This window comes from Heterodontus francisci, chromosome 36 (genome assembly GCF_036365525.1).
Source record: "Heterodontus francisci isolate sHetFra1 chromosome 36, sHetFra1.hap1, whole genome shotgun sequence".
NCBI lineage: Eukaryota > Metazoa > Chordata > Chondrichthyes > Heterodontiformes > Heterodontidae > Heterodontus > Heterodontus francisci.
In genome coordinates, this window is record NC_090406.1 from 3,338,662 (window position 1) to 3,357,848 (window position 19,187).

The following is a 19,187-nucleotide window of genomic DNA, read 5'->3' on the forward strand; positions in this document are numbered from 1 at the left end:
TCTTCACTAGGGCTTTGCTTGTTTCCTGGTGACTGAGGATAGTACAGCTGAAATTGTCTTTCATGATGCCTGGAAGAGACTGCACTTGCACATTGACAATATGGTGAGAACTGATCCATGATGGGAATCCCTGGAGCTAGAAGGGAGTTCTTCCTCGTCACAAAACACTGATCACTAATGGAAAGTGCATGCCTGGGCCAGGAAGTCCAAAACCAACTGGGAAACCCGTACCCCAGTGGGAGTCGGCGTGTGTGGGACCCGTACCCCAGTGGGAGTCGGCGTGTGTGGGACCCGTACCCCAGTGGGAGTCGGCGTGTGTGGGACCCGTACCCCAGTGGGAGTCGGCGTGTGTGGGACCCGTACCCCAGTGGGAGTCGGCGTGTGTGGGACCCGTACCCCAGTGGGAGTCGGCGTGTGTGGGACCCGTACCCCAGTGGGAGTCGGCGTGTGTGGGACCCGGACCCCAGTGGGAGTCGGCGTGTGTGGGACCCGGACCCCAGTGGGAGTCGGCGTGTGTGGGACCCGGACCCCAGTGGGAGTCGGCGTGTGTGGGACCCGGACCCCAGTGGGAGTCGGCGTGTGTGGGACCCGGACCCCAGTGGGAGTCGGCGTGTGTGGGACCCGGACCCCAGTGGGAGTCGGCGTGTGTGGGACCCGGACCCCAGTGGGAGTCAGTGAAGGGTTGGGTTTTTCTGTGTGTAAATGGTCGGGGCTCATTCTGACTGAGGGCTGAGAGAAACTTTGTTCCCCCACTGCGAATTAATGGCAGTTGATGAAATTCATTAACACTTCCTCCGACACCTGCATGACCGATTTCGACTTGATGAAAACCAACAGAAAAAGGAGAGTCCATGGAGGTGCCGGTATTGCTGCAGCAGAGCCCTGAGATGCTTTGTTTTGGTGATTCCTTAGTGATTCCTCGTCCCTGCTGGGAAACCTTTCTACTTATTACTCTCTCTGTCCTAACCCACCTATCCCCAGTCTGCCCCTTTGCACCCTCGTCCTGAAGTAGTGACTCAAAATTAACCTGTTCTCTTCCTGGTAGTAGTTTTCCTCTCTGTCCTCACGTCCTCTGTTCCCTGACACCAGGCACCAATCCCATGGCCCTTCACTGAATCTGAGACGCAAGTCTCCCATGTACATTGTTCACCAGGCTTTAGCGCAGTATTCTTGGTGCAGCCTGATCAATAGGCCTGGGATTTTAAACTGAGGTTCCATCTTCCCTCTCAGGTGAACGTAAGATCCCACACTCCCTAATTGAAGTAGAGCCAGGGAATTCTTCCTGGTGTCCTGGCAAATATCTATCCCTCAATCAACAACACAAAAAAAACTGATTATCTAGTCATTATCATATTTCTGTTTGTGGGATCTTGCTGTGTGCAAATTTGCTGCCAAGTGTCCTACAATATAAAAGTAACAACTCTTCAAAAGTACTTCATTGCTGTAAAGTGCTTTGGAATGTTCTGAGGTCATGGAAGGCATGATAGGAAGACGATCCCTATCCCTTTCCTTTTCCTTTCTTCCCTTTGTCTTTCTGTGATCCTGTATTTACTTTCCTCTAGTTGACCTGCTTCTGGTTGTAGGGATTTTGCTGAACATCTACAAACAAAATTCTACAGCCATGAGAAATTCTGAATAGTTTTACATTGCACTTTTTAAAGGATTATTTTGCATTTAGGAAAATAAATGATTCGAGGAAAAGTTCTGAGTTATAATTCTCACCCAGGAGCCAACAGTTAAACCATTCTGGTCATTTGCAGGGATTTGCCTGGTGATGTGATGCTGCTGTACTAGTTTCTGCCAACAGAGGTTCCCAGTGAGCCAGTAAATGGCAGGTCTGTCTCCAGTGGCTAAACACTAGTTCCTTAGCATTGCAATTTGCTGCACAGGTCTAAATGGATCCTGAGGTGAAACTAGAAAGTGATCCTTAATCTCTGGAAATATATTAAAAATCTCATGTCTACATGAGGGGTAGATATTTGCCAGGACACCAGGAAGAATTCCCTGGCTCTACTTCAATTAGGGAGTGTGGGATCTTACGTTCACCTGAGAGGGAAGATGGAACCTCAACTTTTTCTATTATAAATTCCTACTGACATATTTATAATGGAAACTGTGTATGTAAACATGTCGCACTGTAGTTACCGTCTCCTGCCATCAGTGGCACTGTCGTACCTCAGATTTGCTGGTCTTGTCCCCTCAACCTGTAACTAACAAACTCTCTTCAACCAACACTTCCCAACTTGCTGCAAATGTCACTATTTGATATAAATAATATAAAATCAGAACATAATTTAAAATAAGGACTCAATTTGTCACTTTAAATTGGGGACAGAATTGTATCAGTGTTATTTATTTAGAGATACAGCACAGTGGCGCAGTGGTTAGCACCGCAGCCTCACAGCTCCAGCAACCCGGGTTCAATTCTGGGCACTGCCTGTGTGGAGTTTGCAAGTTCTCCCTGTGTCTGCGTGGGTTTCCTCCGGGTGCTCCGGTTTCCTCCCACATGCCAAAGACTTGCAGGTTGATAGGTTAATTGGCCATTATAAATTGCCCCTAGTATAGGTAGGTGATAGGGAAATATAGGGACAGGTGGGGATGTGGTAGGAATATGGAATTAGTGTAGGGTTAGTATAAATGGGTGGTTGATGGTCGGCACAGACTCGGTGGGCCGAAGGGCCTGTTTCAGTGCTGTATCTCTAAAACTAAATCTAAAACTAAACTAAAACAGGGAAAAAGCTCCATGTCACTTATAACTTTGTAAACCTATATCATGTCGCCCCTCCACCTCCATCGTTCCAGTGAAAACAATCCGAGTTTATCCAACCTCTCCTCATAGCTAATGCCCTCCAGACAAGGCAACATCCTGGTAAACCTCTTCTGTACCCTCTCCAAAGCCTCCACGTCCTTCTGGTAGTGTGGCGACCAGAATTGCACGCAATATTCTAAGTGTGGCCTAACTAAAGTTCTGTACAACTGCAGCATGACTTGCCTATTTTTATACTCTATGCCCCGACCGATGAAGACAAGCATGCCGTATGCCTTCTTGACTACCTTATCCACCTGCGTTGCCACTTTCAGTGACCTGTGGACCTGTACGCCCAGATCTCCCTGCCTGTCAATACTCCTAAGGGTTCTGCCATTTACTGTACACTTTCCACCTGCATTAGACCTTCCAAAATGCATTACCTCACATTTGTCCGAATTAAACTCCATCTGCCATTTCTTTTCCCAAGTCTCCAACCGATCTATCCTGCTGTATCCTCTGACAATCCTCATCACTGTCCGCAACTCCACCAACCTTTGTGTCGTCCGCAAACTTACTAATCAGACCAGCTACATTTTCCTCCAAATCATTTGTATATACTACAAACAACAAAGGTCCCAGCATTGATCCCTGTGGAACACCACTAGTCACATCCCTCCATTCAGAAAAGCACCCTTCCACTGCTACCCTCTGTCTTCTATGACAGAGCCAGTTCTGTATCCATCTTGCCAGCTCCCCTCTGATCCTGTGTGACTTCACCTTTTGTACCAGTCTGCCATGAGGGACCTTGTCAAAGGCACACAAGTGCCAGGCAATGACCATCTCCAACAAGAGAGAATCTAACCATCTCCCCTTGACATTCAACGGCATTGCCATCGCTGAATCCTCCACTATCAACATCCTAGGGGTTCACCATTGACCAGAAACTGAACTGGAATAGCCATATAAATACCATGGCTACAAGAGCAGGTCAGAGGCGAGGAATCCTGCAGCGAGTAACTCACCTCCTGACTCCCCAAAGCCTGACCACTATATACAAGGCACAAGTCAGGAGTGTGATGGAATACTCTCCACTTGCCTGGATGGGTGCAGCTCCAACAACACTCAAGAAGCTCGACACCATCCAGGACAAAGCAGCCCACTTGATTGGCACCCCATCCACAAACATTCACTCCCTCCACCACCGACGCACAGTGGCAGCAGTATGTACCATCCACAAGATGCACTGCAGCAAGGCACCAAGGCTCCTTGGACAGCACCTTCTAAATTCACGACCTCTACCACCTAGAAGGACAAGGGCAGCAAATGGCTGGGAACACCACCACCTACAAGTTCCCCTCCAAGTCACACACCATCCTGACTTGGAACTATATCACCGTTCCTTCACTGTAGCTGGGTCAAAATTCTGGGACTCCCTAATAGCACTGTTGGTTAACCAACCCACATGGACTGTAGCGGTTTAAGAAGGCAGCTCACTACCACCTTCTCGAGGGCAATTCGGGATGGGCAATAAATGCTGGCCTAGCCAACGATGCCCACATCCTATGAATGAGTTTTTTAAAAAAAAGCTGGACAGTGGGACTAAGTTGGACAGCTCTTTCAAAGGGCCAGCACAGGTATGATGGGCTGAATGACCTCCTTCTGTGCTGCCAGATTCTATGATTTCTACCCTGATCCACTGTCCTTAAGCCTCAAGTCACTTGAAGCATCCATGGAGGATCAACCTGATACAAAACTAGCTTTGAGTGAGTGCACTCAGCATTGGATTGTGAAGCAGTTCATCAATCCACTTAATGTTTTTGTTCTGTTTGTAGATGAGAAACAGACTGTTAGAACTGAGCTGAATGTAGAAGCAGAGCTTTGTCATCTCACTATCCTTTCTATCAAGCTTAGTTTCCTTTTCAACTATTCGCCCTGCCCACAGCAGCTCCTCAAATCACAGACACTTGCTGGGGTAAAGACCCCTGATTGCTGGTCAGTCTGCTATCTCTCAGGTGGCCACTACCCAGGTACAAGCCCAGTCAGTAGTGTACGTGATCACGGGGAACATTATATCCTCACCTCCTACCACAGCGTGAATTGATGTCTGTGGGAAGGTCGTGGTTCAGTTCAGATGTCGGGGTCTGTTCACCCTTTCTTTTCTGATCTCTTCCTTTTGTCTCCAAGGTGCCTCCAGGGTTCAGTGGACAGGCTCAGTTAAAGGTTTGGGGAAATCGATATCTCACTGATGATGGGTACATCTTCCAGAATTTCACAACCGTTACCATCGACTCCAAGGGATCTTCTGTGTTCATCCAGACAGACAAACCTGTCTACAAACCTAAACAGAAAGGTACAGCTTATTTCACCCACCTGAATGTGACCCATCACTCTGCATTAATCAGAAGACTCTCAGTACCCAAACATGAACTTAGTAGTAGCCTCTTGCCTCTGTCAGAAAGTTGTGGGTTCAAGACTTCTCCAGGCTGACACTCCCAGGACAGTGCTGAGGGAGCGCCGCACTGTCGGAGGGTCAGTGCTGAGGGAGCGCCGCACTGTCGGAGGGTCAGTGCTGAGGGAGCGCCGCACTGTCGGAGGGTCAGTGCTGAGGGAGCGCCGCACTGTCGGAGGGTCAGTGCTGAGGGAGCGCCGCACTGTCGGAGGGTCAGTGCTGAGGGAGCGCCGCACTGTCGGAGGGTCAGTGCTGAGGGAGCGCCGCACTGTCGGAGGGTCAGTGCTGAGGGAGCGCCGCACTGTCGGAGGGTCAGTGCTGAGGGAGCGCCGCACTGTCGGAGGGTCAGTGCTGAGGGAGTGCCGCACTGTCGGAGATCTCATCTTTTGGATGAGGACCTTTCTGCCTGTTCCAGTAGTTCAGGTCCAGTCCTTGAAGCCTAAATCTGCCCCAGGTTAAAGTACTGCAAAAAGTACAGCTATTGCTCTCATTCGCACACCCTCTCACTATTCACTCACTTTTTTCTTTCTTCCCTTCTCTCCTGTTATTCTCTCTCTTACTTTGTCTTTCTTTTCCCTTTTTCTCTCTCCATCTCCCTCTCTCCCCCTTTCTTTCCTGTCAAGTTATCTATCTTTATCTTACTTTCCCCTTTTTCTGTCATTTCTTCCTCTCTCACTCCCTCTATGTAGGGTGAAGTGCGAAGTATTGCATTATGGTAGGAAGAATGAGGAGAGGAAACATAAACTAAATGGTGCAGTCTTAAAGGGGTGCAGGAACAGAGAGATCTGGGGTGTACGTATATAAACGTCTGAAGTTGGCTGGACACGGCTGTTAGAAAAGCATACAGGATTCTTGACTTTATAAACAGAGGAATAGAGTACAAAAGCAAGGAATTTGCTAAACCTTTATAACTCAGTGGTTAGGCCTCAGCTGGAATATTGTGTTCAATCCTTTAGCAAGGATGTCAAGGCCTTGGAGAGGGTGTGGAGGAGATTTACTGGAATGATCCCAGGGATGAGGGACTTCAGTTAATGGAGAGACTGGAGAAGCTGGGAATATTCTCCTTTGAGCAGAGAAAATTAAGAGGAGATTTAATAGAGGTATTCAAAATCATGAGGTGTTTTGATAGAGTAAATAAGGAGAAACTGTTTCCAGTGTCAGGAGGGTCTGTAACCAGAGGAGACAGATTTCAGATAATTGGCAAAACAAAACCGAGCTGATGAGAGCAGTGTAGAGGGGTACACATCTCTTCTTCATGTCTCAGTCCTGACTCCAGTCTGTTTTAGCATAATGGAACAACAACAACTTGAATTTATATAGTATCTTGAACACAGCAGAACATACCCAGAAGCTTCACAGGATGCTCGTCAAATTTTACAAAAGCAAAATACTGTGAATGCTGGAAATCTGTAACAAAATCAGAAAGTGTTGGAAATATTCAGCAGGTCAGGCAGCATCTGTGGAGCGAAAAACAGACCTTTCATCACAGACCTGAAACATTAACTCTGTTTTTCTCTCCCCAGATACTGCCTGACCTGCTGAGTATTCTGTTTCTGTTTTTGCTTGTCAAGTTTTGTTTGGTATTGAATCACAATAGGAGATATTGGGACAAGTGACCAAATACTTGATCAAAGAGACAAAAACAAGAAATGCTGGATTCACTCAGCAGGTCTGGCAGCATCTGTGGAAAGAGAAGCAGAGTTAACGTTTCGGGTCAGTGACCCTTCTTCGGAACGGTTCCGAAGAAGGGTCACTGACCCGAAACGTTAACTCTGCTTCTCTTTCCACAGATGCTGCCAGACCTGCTGAGTGAATCCAGCATTTCTTGTTTTTGTTTCAGATTTCCAGCATCCGCAGTATTTTGCTTTTACTTGATCAAAGAGGTAGGTTTTAAGGAAGAGAGAGGATTAGGCAGGCAATTCCAGGGCACTGGGTCCAGGCCACCAATAGTGGAGCAATTAAAATCATGGATGTGCAAGAGACCAGAATTTTAAAAGTGCAGAGGTCAGTGTGGAGGGTTTGGAGGACCCCATCTGGATTACTACATTCAGTTCTGGACACTGCACAGAATGACAAAAACACACAATGTGGGGGTGAGTTTTTCATAGAATCAAATGTTATTAAAAATAAACAGTAAGATCAAAAATTAAACCTGTGATGACACCTTGCACTTTCATTCACTGTTTCCTTTTCCCCTTTGATCCATTCATAGTGCTGATAAATGTGTTCACCGTCACCCCTGACCTTCGACCTACCAATCAGAAGGTAAGATTTCTCGCGCTCTGGCATCACATAGCGCAATGTTTTAAATCAATTAAAAGCAGAAAAAGTGACTTAATTGCACTGATGTCTCTGACTAATTGCAGACAAGGCAGCAGTTGGGGGATTGTAGTTAGTGCCGTGCTAGAACCCCATGTTGGAGATGAGGGAAAACGCCAGGATTCCTGCTCCCAATCACTCTCCTTTGGGTTTGGGATGGTTCCTGCTCGTGATCCTTACCCACTGTAACTCACTGTGTGCTGGGATGATCCTGTGCCTCATGACTACTCGTCACTTAATTTTGTTGGATCCCCTCCGATTTTCTCTCTCTCTCGCACTGGAATGTCCTGATTCTTTCTGGAGTCTGAGTTCCACCAATCACATGCCTTTTAGCATATGTATGAAATGAGTTAGAATGTACTGGCAGTGCTCACTATCATTCGGGGAGTCACAGGTCAGTTCGATCCTGTCGCGCACAACGCTGTCCCTCACACATGCTCACTCACTCCTTCCAGCCTGGGTCACTGCTAGTGATCGGGAGCAAGATCAGGAGGATATTCAGCCCCCTGAGCTTCTGCCACTGAACCCTCACTGATTTTCCCACTCTCTATTGCAGGAGAGCTGAGGTTAGTTGGATTTGGGCATTTCTGCTCTGTCTAACTCATCCAGAGAGTCCCATAATCTATGGATCAGCGGAAACTGTCCTGCGTTGTAGGTTTAAGTTTAAAGGGTGAGTGCTCCCTGGCATGGATTGTGGGTAAGGCCCTTTGGAATGAGCTGGAGTGGTTTCCCCCAGTGATATACACTGAATGTCCAGGAGACTAATTGATGTCCTGGAGACATGGACGGTCGGTGGGTCTGATACCAGTGACGAGCTCGCTGTACAATGTGTCTTTGGGGATCCTGCCATCTTCCATGCGGCTCACATGGCCAAGCCACCTCAAGCGCCGCTGACTCAGTAGTGTGTATAAGCTGGGGATGTTGGCCGCCTCGAGGACTTCTGTGTTGGAGATGCGGTCCTGCCACCTGATGCCAAGTATTCTCCGGAGGCAGTGAAGATGGAATGAATTGAGACGTCGCTCTTGGCTGACATACGTTGTCCAGGCCTCGCTGCCGTAGAGCAAGGTACTGAGGACACAGGCTTGATACACTCGGACTTTTGTGTTCCGTGTCAGTGCGCCATTTTCCCACACTCTCTTGGCCAGTCTGGACATAGCAGTGGAAGCCTTTCCCATGTGCTTGTTGATTTCTGCATCTAGAGACAGGTTACTGGTGATAGTTGAGTCTAGGTAGGTGAACTCTTGAACCACTTCCAGAGCGTGGTCGCCAATATTGATGGATGGAGCATTTCTGACGTCCTGCCCCATGATGTTCGTTTTCTTGAGGCTGATGGTTAGGCCAAATTCATTGCAGGCAGCCGCAAACCTGTCGATGAGACTCTGCAGGCACTCTTTGGTGTGAGATGTTAAAGCAGCATCGTCAGCAAAGAGGAGTTCCCTGATGAGGACTTTCCGTACTTTGGACTTCGCTCTTAGACGGGTAAGGTTGAACAACCTGCCCCCTGATCTTGTGTGGAGGAAAATTCCTTCTTCAGAAGACTTGAATGCATGTGAAAGCAGCAGGGAGAAGAAAATCCCAAAAAGTGTGGGTGCGAGAACACAGCCCTGTTTCACGCCACTCAGGATAGGAAAGGGGTCTGATGAGGTGCCGCCATGTTGAATTGTGCCTTTCATATTGTCATGGAATGAGGTGATGATACTTAGCAGCTTTGGTGGACATCCGATCTTTCCTAGTAGTCTGAAGAGACCACGTCTGCTGACGAGGTCAAAGGCTTTGGTGAGATCAATGAAAGCAATGTAGAGGGGCATCTGTTGTTCGCGGCATTTCTCTTGTATCTGACGAAGGGAGAACAGCATGTCAATGGTGGATCTCTGCATGAAAGCCACACTGTGCCTCAGGGTAGACGCGCTCGGCCAGCTTCTGGAGCCTGTTTAGAGCGACTCGATCAAAGACTTTCCCCACTATGCTGAGCAGGGAGATTCCATGGTAGTTGTTGCAGTCACCGCGGTCACCTTTGTTTTTATCGAGGGTGATGATATTGGCATTGCGCATGTCCTGAGGTACTGCTCCCTCGTCCCAGCACAGGCAAAGCAGTTCATGTAGTGCTGAGAGTGTAAGTTGAGTATATGGGAACGTGGGGTTTGGTTGAAGCCTCTGAGCTCTGCAGGATGGGGCTGTGGGCCCTACAGGTTTGGGAATCAATATTGTCGGGTTTCCTAGCAGGGACTGATCCTCAATAACCCAAGGGCATTTTTAAAGAAACTCGTTCAGCAATACTCCTGATTCAGATCTTGTTCTCTCTCTCTCTCTCTCTCTCCCTCCCTCTCTCTTGCAGGTTGAGGCCTACATTGTGGTGAGTACCCAGGTTATTATTGATGGTCAGACCAGCAACATGCGAACACCAGCCTGCACCTTGGCCATGCCTGTGATGTTTATGATCCTTTTAAAGGGGCTGTGTTGTCATAGAATCATAATGGCACAGAAGGAGGCCATTCAGCCCGTAGAGTCCATGTTGGCTCTCTGTAGAGCAGTTCAGTCAGTTCCATTCCCTGGCTCTATCCCCATACAAGTTTATTTCCCTTGAGTGCCCATTCAATTTTCTTTTGAATTCATTCATCATCCCTGCTTCCACCAGGCAGTGCGTTCCTGATTATTACCACTCATCACGTGAGAAAATCTTCCCCACATCTCCCCTGCAACTTTTGTCCAAAACTTTAAATCTCTCTCCCCTAGTCTTTGTACCATCAGCTAATGGGAACAGTTTTTCTTTGTCTACCCTATCCAAACCTGTCATAATCTTGTACATCTCTATCAAATCTCCCCTCAATCTCCTTTGCTCCAAGGAGAACAACCCCAGCTTCTCCAACCTAACCCTGTAACTAAAATCCCTCCTCCCTGAAATCATTCTGGTAAATTTCCTCTGCACACTTTCAAGCACCCTCACATTCTTCCTAGAGTTTGGTGACCAGAACTGGACACAAGATTCTACGTGTGGCCTAACTAGAGTTTTATAAAGGTTTAGCAATGCTGCACTGCTTTTGTACGCAATACCTCCTTATAAAGCCCAAGATCCCATATGTTTTCCTAAATACTCTCTCAATATGTCCTGCCACCTTCAAAGATCAATGGACATTAACCCAAGGTCTCTCTGTTCCTGCACACTCTTTAGAACTGTGCCATTAAGTATGTATTGCCTCTCCCTATCCCTTTTGCCAAAATACATCACCTCACACTTCTATATTAAATTCCATCTGCCACTTGTCTGCCCATTCTGCTAGTCTATCTATGCCTGTTGCAATTGATTGGTATCATCCACACTGTCTGCCACACCTCCAAGTTTTATACTTATTTAGCAGGCTTCTGTCTTCCATGGTCATTCTTGCTTTTCCTCTCTCTCACACTCTCACTCTGCATTACTCTTGTTTATTCTCCTTTTTGTTTGTCCATATTTCTCTGTGGCCCTTTTCTCCCTGTTTCTTTCTGCCTCTCCCACAGGCTGTCCATCACTCTCTATGTCTCTCACACTCTTGTTTTTCTCTCTTTCTCACTCTGTGTGTGTCTCCCTTTCACTCTCTCTCTCTCTCTCTCTCTCTCTCTCTTCACTCTCTCTCCCTCTCTCTGTTTGTCTGTCTCTCTCTCTGTTTGTGTCTCATTCTCTCTCTCTCTCTCTCTTTCTTTGTCTGTCTCTCTCTCTGTTTGTGTCTCATTCTCTCTCTCTCTCTCTCTTTCTTTGTCTGTCTGTCTGTCTGTCTCTCTCTCTCTCTCTCTCTCTCTCTCTCTTTCTTTGTCTGTCTGTGTCTCTCTCTCTCTCTCTGTCTCTCTCTCTCTGTCTCTCTCTCTCTGTCTCTCTCTCTCTGTCTCTCTCTCTCTGTCTCTCTCTCTCTGTCTCTCTCTCTCTGTCTCTCTCTCTCTGTCTCTCTCTCTCTGTCTCTCTCTCTCTGTCTCTCTCTCTCTGTCTCTGTCTCTCTCTCTGTCTCTCTCTCTCTCTCTCTCTCTCTCTCTCTCTCTCTCTCTCTCTCTCTCTCTCTCTCTCTCTCTCTCTCTCTCTCTCTCTTTCTTTGTCTGTCTGTCTCTCTCTCTCTCTGTGTCTCTCTCTCTCTCTCTCTGTCTCCCTCCCTCTGCCTCGCTTGCGCTCTCGCTATTCCCCCTCCCCACCCCCATGGGCTGTCGTCTTTCTCTGTGAGAAGTGCACGTTTAAGATAGCCAACAGCTCATGGAACCACAATTCAAATCATGTATAGACCCACGTCCCATCACCGTGTGGGGGAGTCATAGACACAGGAATAAATGTGGTTCATGAAAGGTTTGGCACTGTGGCTACAGATAATTGTTTTGTCAATCATCAAGTTTGTGACTCAGTTCCTTGTGACCCCCGTTTCTGTCAAATTCCCGGTGTGTGTGTGTCTCTCTCAGGATCCCCGAGGATCACGGATGATCCAATGGAAGGACTTGAAGCCAGTGTGTTGTGGTAAGTTGTGAGTTTTAAGAGCCAATTGCATCTGATATTTCCATAAAATTGAAACTAATAACACATTAAAGGTTGGGTGTATATCAGCTTTTCCCAGCTCCTGATCACAACACATCCCAACTAACACAAACCCCCTTTGGTCACCTTTGAGATTTCCTCCCCTCTCGAGGGCAGTGACTGTGTCTGAGAAACGGGTTACATGGACCCTCTGGTACCTAAACAAGTGCCCTGTCTAGACATGAGTGTGCCAGGGCATTCAGCTATGGCTGGCATCATAATTCTGGCCTGCCTTCACCTAATTTCTGCACGCTTTCTAGCCAGGGTCACTGCATAACAACCAGGTACAGGGGCCCTGACTGATTTCACCCTCCCTAACCTGGTGACACTGGTACCAGTTGCCGCAGGAACAATCTAAACTATCTCTCACCTTGACATTTTTTGGATTGTAAACCTTATTGTTAAAATTCATTCACAGGATGTAGGCATCTTAGGCAAGGTCAACAGTGGCGCAGTAGTTAGCACCGCAGCCTCACAGCTCTAGCGACCCGGGTTCAATTCTGGGTACTGCCTGTGTGGAGTTTGCAAGTTCTCCCTGTGTCTGCGTGGGTTTTCTCCGGGTGCTCCGGTTTCCTCCCACATGCCAAAGACTTGCAGGTTGATAGGTAAATTGGCCATTATAAATTGCCCCTAGTATAGGTAGGTGGTAGGGGAATTGAGGGAAGGTGGGGATGTGGTAGGAATATGGGATTAATGTAGGATTAGTATAAATGGGTGGTTGATGGTCGGCACAGACTCGGTGGGCCGAAGGGCCTGTTTCAGTGCTGTATCTCTAAATAAAAAAATAAAAATAAAACATTTATTTCCCACCTCTAATTGCCCTTGTGAAGGTGGTGAGTGTCTTGCTTCGTCAATTCCGAGTCAACCACATTGCTGTAGTTCTGGAGTCACATGTAGGTTCGACCGGGTAAGGATTGCAGATTTCCTTCCCTAAAGGGCATTAATGAACCAGATGGGTTTTTATGACAATCTGGTAGTTTCGTGGTCACCATTACTGAGACTAGCCTTTTAATTCCAGATTTATTTAATTAACTGAATTTAAATTTCCCCCAACTGGCATGGCGGGATTTGAACTCATGTCTCCGGATCATTTGTCCAGGCCTCTCGATTACTAGTCCAGTAACATAAGCACTATGCTACTATACCCCATAACTTGGTGCTAGCTCATTGCTTAGTGTGTTTCCCAGTGCTGCCTGCTCCAGGGCTGGATTCGGTGCAGTGAGGGAGTGAATCACTTGTTGGTTCAGGAAGTTTCTTACAATCATTTCTAACACTGAAAAATGAGATGGAATCATTTTCTCCTGGTCTAACTTATTTTATTAGTTTGTGGGATGTGGGTGTCGCTGGCTAGGCCAGCATTTATTGCCCATCCCTAATTACCCTTGAACTGAGTGTCTTGCTAGGCTATTTCAGAGGGCATTTTAAGAGTTAACCACATTGCTGTGGGTGTGGAGTCACATGTAGGCCAGACCAGGTAAGGACGGCAGATTTCCTTCCTTAAAGGACATTAGTGAACCAGTTGGGTTTCTACAACAATCGACAAGGTTTCATGGCCATCATTAGACTAGCTTTTTTTATTCCAAATTTATTAATTGAATTCCAATTTCACTGTCTGCCATGTTTGGATTCAAACCCGTGTCCCCAGAGCATTAGCCTGGGCTCTGGATTACTAGTCCAGTGATATTCCCTCGACGCCACTGCCTCCCCTTCGCCCCCATTGACATTTCCATTTCCCACAAGCTCACCCATGTATTTATTTGCTGCTTGGAGTGTGCGAGTAAGTGAGTGAGAAGGCAAATGTGGCCATTCTGTGCACACAAGGACGGGGAAGGTGAATTTGAACGGGTGTAATTCTGCGAGGAGAAGGAGGCTGGGTTCACACTTCAGCTCAATGTGTAGTCCAGTGTCATCCTGTATCAACATGGAGCTGTGCCCACGCCAGGCGTCAGTTTGATGGCTCTAAGGTCAGTGTGTCCAGCATCGCTCGATTGATGTGCTCACCGGAACATTCTGCAGCTGCTTCCCGAACTACAGCGATTTCCTGTCCAAACAGCGATTTATTTGGAACAGAGAACACTGCCCCCACCCACCTCCAAACTAATCACCTGGTTTTTGCTTCATTTCAGGCATTGTAAATGTGAGCTTTCCGCTGTCTGAGCAGCCAGTGCTCGGTGAATGGATAATCTTCGTAGAGCTGCAGGGATACAGCTATAATAAAACCTTTGAAGTTCAGAGATATGGTGAGTGTGTCTCAGTCTGTTTAATCACTGTCCCTGCAGCTGAGAGTAACCACTGAACCAACAAAGCAAATATCACAACTTCCCCTTGACCTTGAGAATGTATCCCCCAGCCCCAGGCGCGCGGGCCATCCATGATGAATTGGATTGTACCCATTTGGTTGCGCACCAGGATCTGTTTAATCAGTGTGCTGTGAGATTCCTGGAGCATTAAGTTATATGATGATAAGTTGGTGCTGCCCCAGTAGTTCATTGAGGAACTGATCCACAGAGCAGGGAGTTCCCAACTCAGTTGCTGCTGCAGAGCAAGGCTGAAAGTTCCAAGATAAACAGGACTAGAGTAACTTTTCTCTATCAGGTTCCTAGTTATTTTGGCAGGACTGTTACCCAAGAGGCACAGCCTGTTTTTAATTCATTAAAAGTGGGTTGCCCTGGTAACCAGATACTGTTAGTTAAATGCTGTCGAGTAGGGGAGATGAGCATTTGCTGATTGGTTCCATTGAGTCTGATGGGAAAAGACTAGTCTACAGGATTCTGGTGATATGCTGAAGGACAAAGTGATCGGACTCCAGTTCCCCATTAACTGCAACCTCATGTGAAGATGGCGGGTAGCGGCACTGACAGACTCGACTCTCTGCTCAACATCCTGTTTCTTTGCTCACTGTGATCACTCCTTTCTGCCTCCCAATTCCCTCCCTATCCCGCTCGGTTGACCCTTGGTTTATGACTCAGTCTGAGCTCATACCTGTTATGAATCATAGAGTTATACAGCACAGAAACAGGCCCTTCAGCCCATCGTGTCTGTGCCAGCCATCAAGCACCTAACTATTCTAATCCCATTTTCCAACACTTGGCCCGTAGCCTTCTATGCTATGGCATTTCAAGTGCTCATCTAAATACTTCTTAAATGTTGTGAGGGTTCCTGCCTCTACCACCCCTTCAGGCAGTGTGTTCCAGATTCCAACCACCCTCTGGGTGAAAACTTTTTTCCTCAAATCCACTCTAAACCTCCTGCACCTTACCTTAAATCTATGCCCCCTGGTTATTGACCCCTCCGCTAAGGGAAAAAGTCTCTTCCTATCTAACCTATCAATGCCCCTCATAATTTTGTATACCTCATCCTTCTCTGCTCTAAGGAAAACAATCCTAGCCTTTTCCGTCTCTCTTCATTGCTGAAATGCTCCAGCCCAGGCAACATCCTGGTGAATCTCCTCTGCACCCTCTCCAGTGCAATCACATCCTTCCTATAGTGTGGTGCCCAGAACTGTACACAGTACTCCAGCTGTGGCCTAACAAGCATTTTATACAGCTCCATCATAACCTCCCTGCTCTTATATCCAAGCTTCGGCTAATAAAGACAAGTATCCCATATGCCTTCCTAACCACCTTATCTACCTGTGCTGCTGCCTTCAGTGATCTATGGACAAGTACACCAAGGTCCCTCTGACCCTCTGTACTTCCTAGGAATTATGAACATACATACAAACATACGAATTAGGAGCAAGAGTAGGCCACTCGGCCCCTCGAGCCTGCTCCACCATTTAACAAGATCATGGCTGATCTGATTGTAACCTCAACTCCACATTCCTGCCTACCCCCGATAACCTTTCACCCCCTTGCTTATCAAGAATCTATCTACCTCTGCCTTAAAAATGTTCAAAGACTCTGCTTCCACCGCCTTTTGAGGAAGAGAATTCCAAAGACTCACGACCCTCTGAGAGAATAAATTGTAACCATTGGTGCAATTTCTTGCTCGCTGCTCGATTTTTAAAATTCTCATCCTTGTTTTCAAATCCCTCCATGACCTCACCCCTCCCAATCTCTGTGCTCATCTAATTCTGGCCTCTTGCTCTGCCATTGGTAACTGTGCCTTCAGCTGCCTGGACCCTGAGATCTGGAATTCCCTCCAAAAACCACTCTGCCTTTCTTTATTTCTCTCTCTCTCTCTGTGCTGTCATCCTCTGATGTCTCTTACTGCTTCTCTCTCTGCTGTGTGTGTGTATCTCTCTCTCTCCCCCTCTCTGTACGGAATGCAAGTTATGTGAGGAATTTAGGTCAAGCAGTCCAAAAGATTTGTTTGAGGAATGATTCCAGAGTTTGTGGGTGGTTGCAGTTGGTAGTAAGGGGAAGGAGTTTTAACCCTTATCTGGTGCCTAGCCGGGAAGTGTTTGAACTAAAACATAGTCCAGGGCTGCCAAAGAAAGCCATGTTCCCCTCTCTTGGACATAAGATTGTCTCCCTGTCCTTAGGTGGGGGGGTGGGGGGGCAGACTTCCTAATACAAACCCAAACTCAGTCCCATTTAACCACTACTTCCTGATTCATGCTGCATTCTCTCCAACTATCTCTGCCATGAGCTCATCCAAAACTCTGCTGCTGAATCCTAACTCGCACCGTGTCCTGTTCACCCATCACCACCTGTGTTCACTGACCTACATTGGCTCTCGGTTAAGAAACGCCTTGATTTTAAAATTCTCATCCTTGTTTTCACATCCCTCCATGGCCTCATTCCTCCCGATCTCTCTAACCTCCTCCAGCCCCGCGCCCCTCCCGATCTCTTTAACCTCCTCCAGCCCCGCGCCCCTCCCGATCTCTTTAACCTCCTCCAGCCCCGCGCCCCTCCCGATCTCTTTAACCTCCTCCAGCCCCGTGCCCCTCCCGATCTCTCTAACCTCCTCCAGCCCCGCGCCCCTCCCGATCTCTCTAACCTCCTCCAGCCCCATGCCCCTCCCGATCTCTCTAACCTCCTCCAGCCCCGCGCCCCTCCCGATCTGGCTAACCTCCTCCAGCCCCGCGCCCCTCCCGATCTCGCTAACCTCCTCCAGTCCCGCGCCCCTCCCGATCTCGCTAACCTCCTCCAGTCCCGCGCCCCTCCCGATCTCTCTAACCTCCTCCAGCCCCGCGCCCCTCCCGATCTCTCTAACCACCTCCAGCCCCACAACCTTCGCTATGTCCCAAGATTCTTCAAAGCACTATCAGCAAACAAAATTTGACACTGAGCTACATAAGATATTGACAGATGATCAAAAGCTTTGTGGAAGAGGTAGGTTTTAAGGAGGGACCTAAAGGAAGAAAGAGAGGTGGTGAGGTTTAGCGAGGGAATTCCTGAGCGTAGCGTCTAGGCAACTGAAGATCTGGCCGCCAATAGTGGAGTGATTAAAATCGGAGATGCTCAAGAGGCTAGAATTGGAAGCGTGCAGAGACCTTGGAGGGTTGCAGGGCTGGAGGAGATTACAGAGATTTGGGGGGTGAAGCCATGGAATGATTTGAAAACAAGGATGAGAATTTTAAAATTGTTGGACTGCTGGAGCAGGAGCCAATGTAGATCAGAGAGCACAGGGCTGATGGGTGAAAGGGATTAGGATGTGAGTAGCGAGTTTTGTCGGAGCTCAAGTTTACAGAGGGGGATAGATGGGGGACTGGCCAGGAGTACATTGGAGTAGTCACATCTAGAGGTAACAAAGGCAAGAATGAGGGTGTCAGCAGCAGATGAACTGAGGCATGGTGGGAGTTGGGCAATGTTACAGAGGTGGATATAGAGGGTCTTAGTGACGGTGTGGATATATGATCAGAAGCTTGTCACAGGTCAGATATGATGCTATGGTTGTGAACTGTCTGGTTCAGTCTCAGACAGTTTCCAGAGAGAGAGACAGAGTCTGTAGCGTTTGGAGCAGGGACCTAAGACAATGGCTTCAGTCTTCCCAATAATTAATTGGACAAAATTTCTGCACATCCAGTACTGGATGTTGGGCAAGCAGTTTGATAATTTAGCAACAGTGGAGTGGTAGAGAGAGGTGGTGCTGAGGGAGAGCTGGGCCTTGTCGGCGTATATGTGAAAACTAACACTGTTTTTGCATGATGTCACAGAGGGGCAGCATGTAGACGGGAAATAGGAGGGGCCGAGGATAGATCCTTGGGGGACACTAGAGAGAAACCATTGCAGCTGGTTCTCTGACAACAATTGGATAGATAAGAACTGAGCAAGCGCTGCACTGCTGAAGTTGTCTTCCTTTGGATGAGATGTTAAACTGAAGCTCCAGTTGTTTTTTTTATGCTGATCAGATGCAAACCTAATGTCAACATCAGGGCAGATACAGCACAGGGTTAGATACAGAGTAAAGCTCCCTCTACACTGTCCCCATCAAACACTCCCAGGACAGGTACAGCACAGGGTTAGATACAGAGTAAAGCTCCCTCTACACTGTCCCCATCAAACACTCCCAGGACAGGTACAGTACGGGGGTTAGATACAGAGTAAAGCTCCCTCTACACTGTCCCCATCAAACACTCCCAGGACAGGTACAGCACGGGGTTAGATACAGAGTAAAGCTCCCTCTACACTGTCCCCCATCAAACACTCCCAGGACAGGTACAGTACGGGGGTTAGATACAGAGTAAAGCTCCCTCTACACTGTCCCCGTCAAACACTCCCAGGACAGGTACAGTACGGGGGTTAGATACAGAGTAAAGCTCCCTCTACACTGTCCCCCATCAAACACTCCCAGGACAGGTACAGTACGGGGGTTAGATACAGAGTAAAGCTCCCTCTACACTGTCCCCCATCAAACACTCCCAGGACAGGTACAGTACGGGGGTTAGATACAGAGTAAAGCTCCCTCTACACTGTCCCCGTCAAACACTCCCAGGACAGGTACAGTACGGGGGTTAGATACAGAGTAAAGCTCCCTCTACACTGTCCCCGTCAAACACTCCCAGGACAGGTACAGTACGGGGGTTAGATACAGAGTAAAGCTCCCTCTACACTGTCCCATTAAACATTCAGCTCTGGCCTCAATGTCGGTGTTAATGAGATTATCAGCTTCGTACCACTTGGTGTGGGTCATGGCCAGTCTTGTGATTGATGTCCAGTGGGACGGGGCCAAACCTGTTCTCCAAGTATTTAACAGCA

General features: G+C 47.8%; 1 protein-coding gene across 1 annotated transcript in view; it reads left to right on the forward strand.

The window, feature by feature from the left end:
- Positions 1-19,187, forward strand: part of cpamd8 (C3 and PZP like alpha-2-macroglobulin domain containing 8) — a 102,833-nt gene that overhangs the window by 3,709 nt on the left and 79,937 nt on the right. Inside the window, exons 2-9 of the mRNA XM_068015767.1 lie at positions 11-103; positions 770-863; positions 4,582-4,721; positions 4,934-5,099; positions 7,411-7,463; positions 9,853-9,870; positions 11,931-11,985; positions 14,169-14,282. Coding sequence (XP_067871868.1) covers positions 11-103; positions 770-863; positions 4,582-4,721; positions 4,934-5,099; positions 7,411-7,463; positions 9,853-9,870; positions 11,931-11,985; positions 14,169-14,282 — 733 coding nt within the window. The remainder of the gene's footprint in view (positions 1-10; positions 104-769; positions 864-4,581; positions 4,722-4,933; positions 5,100-7,410; positions 7,464-9,852; positions 9,871-11,930; positions 11,986-14,168; positions 14,283-19,187) is intronic.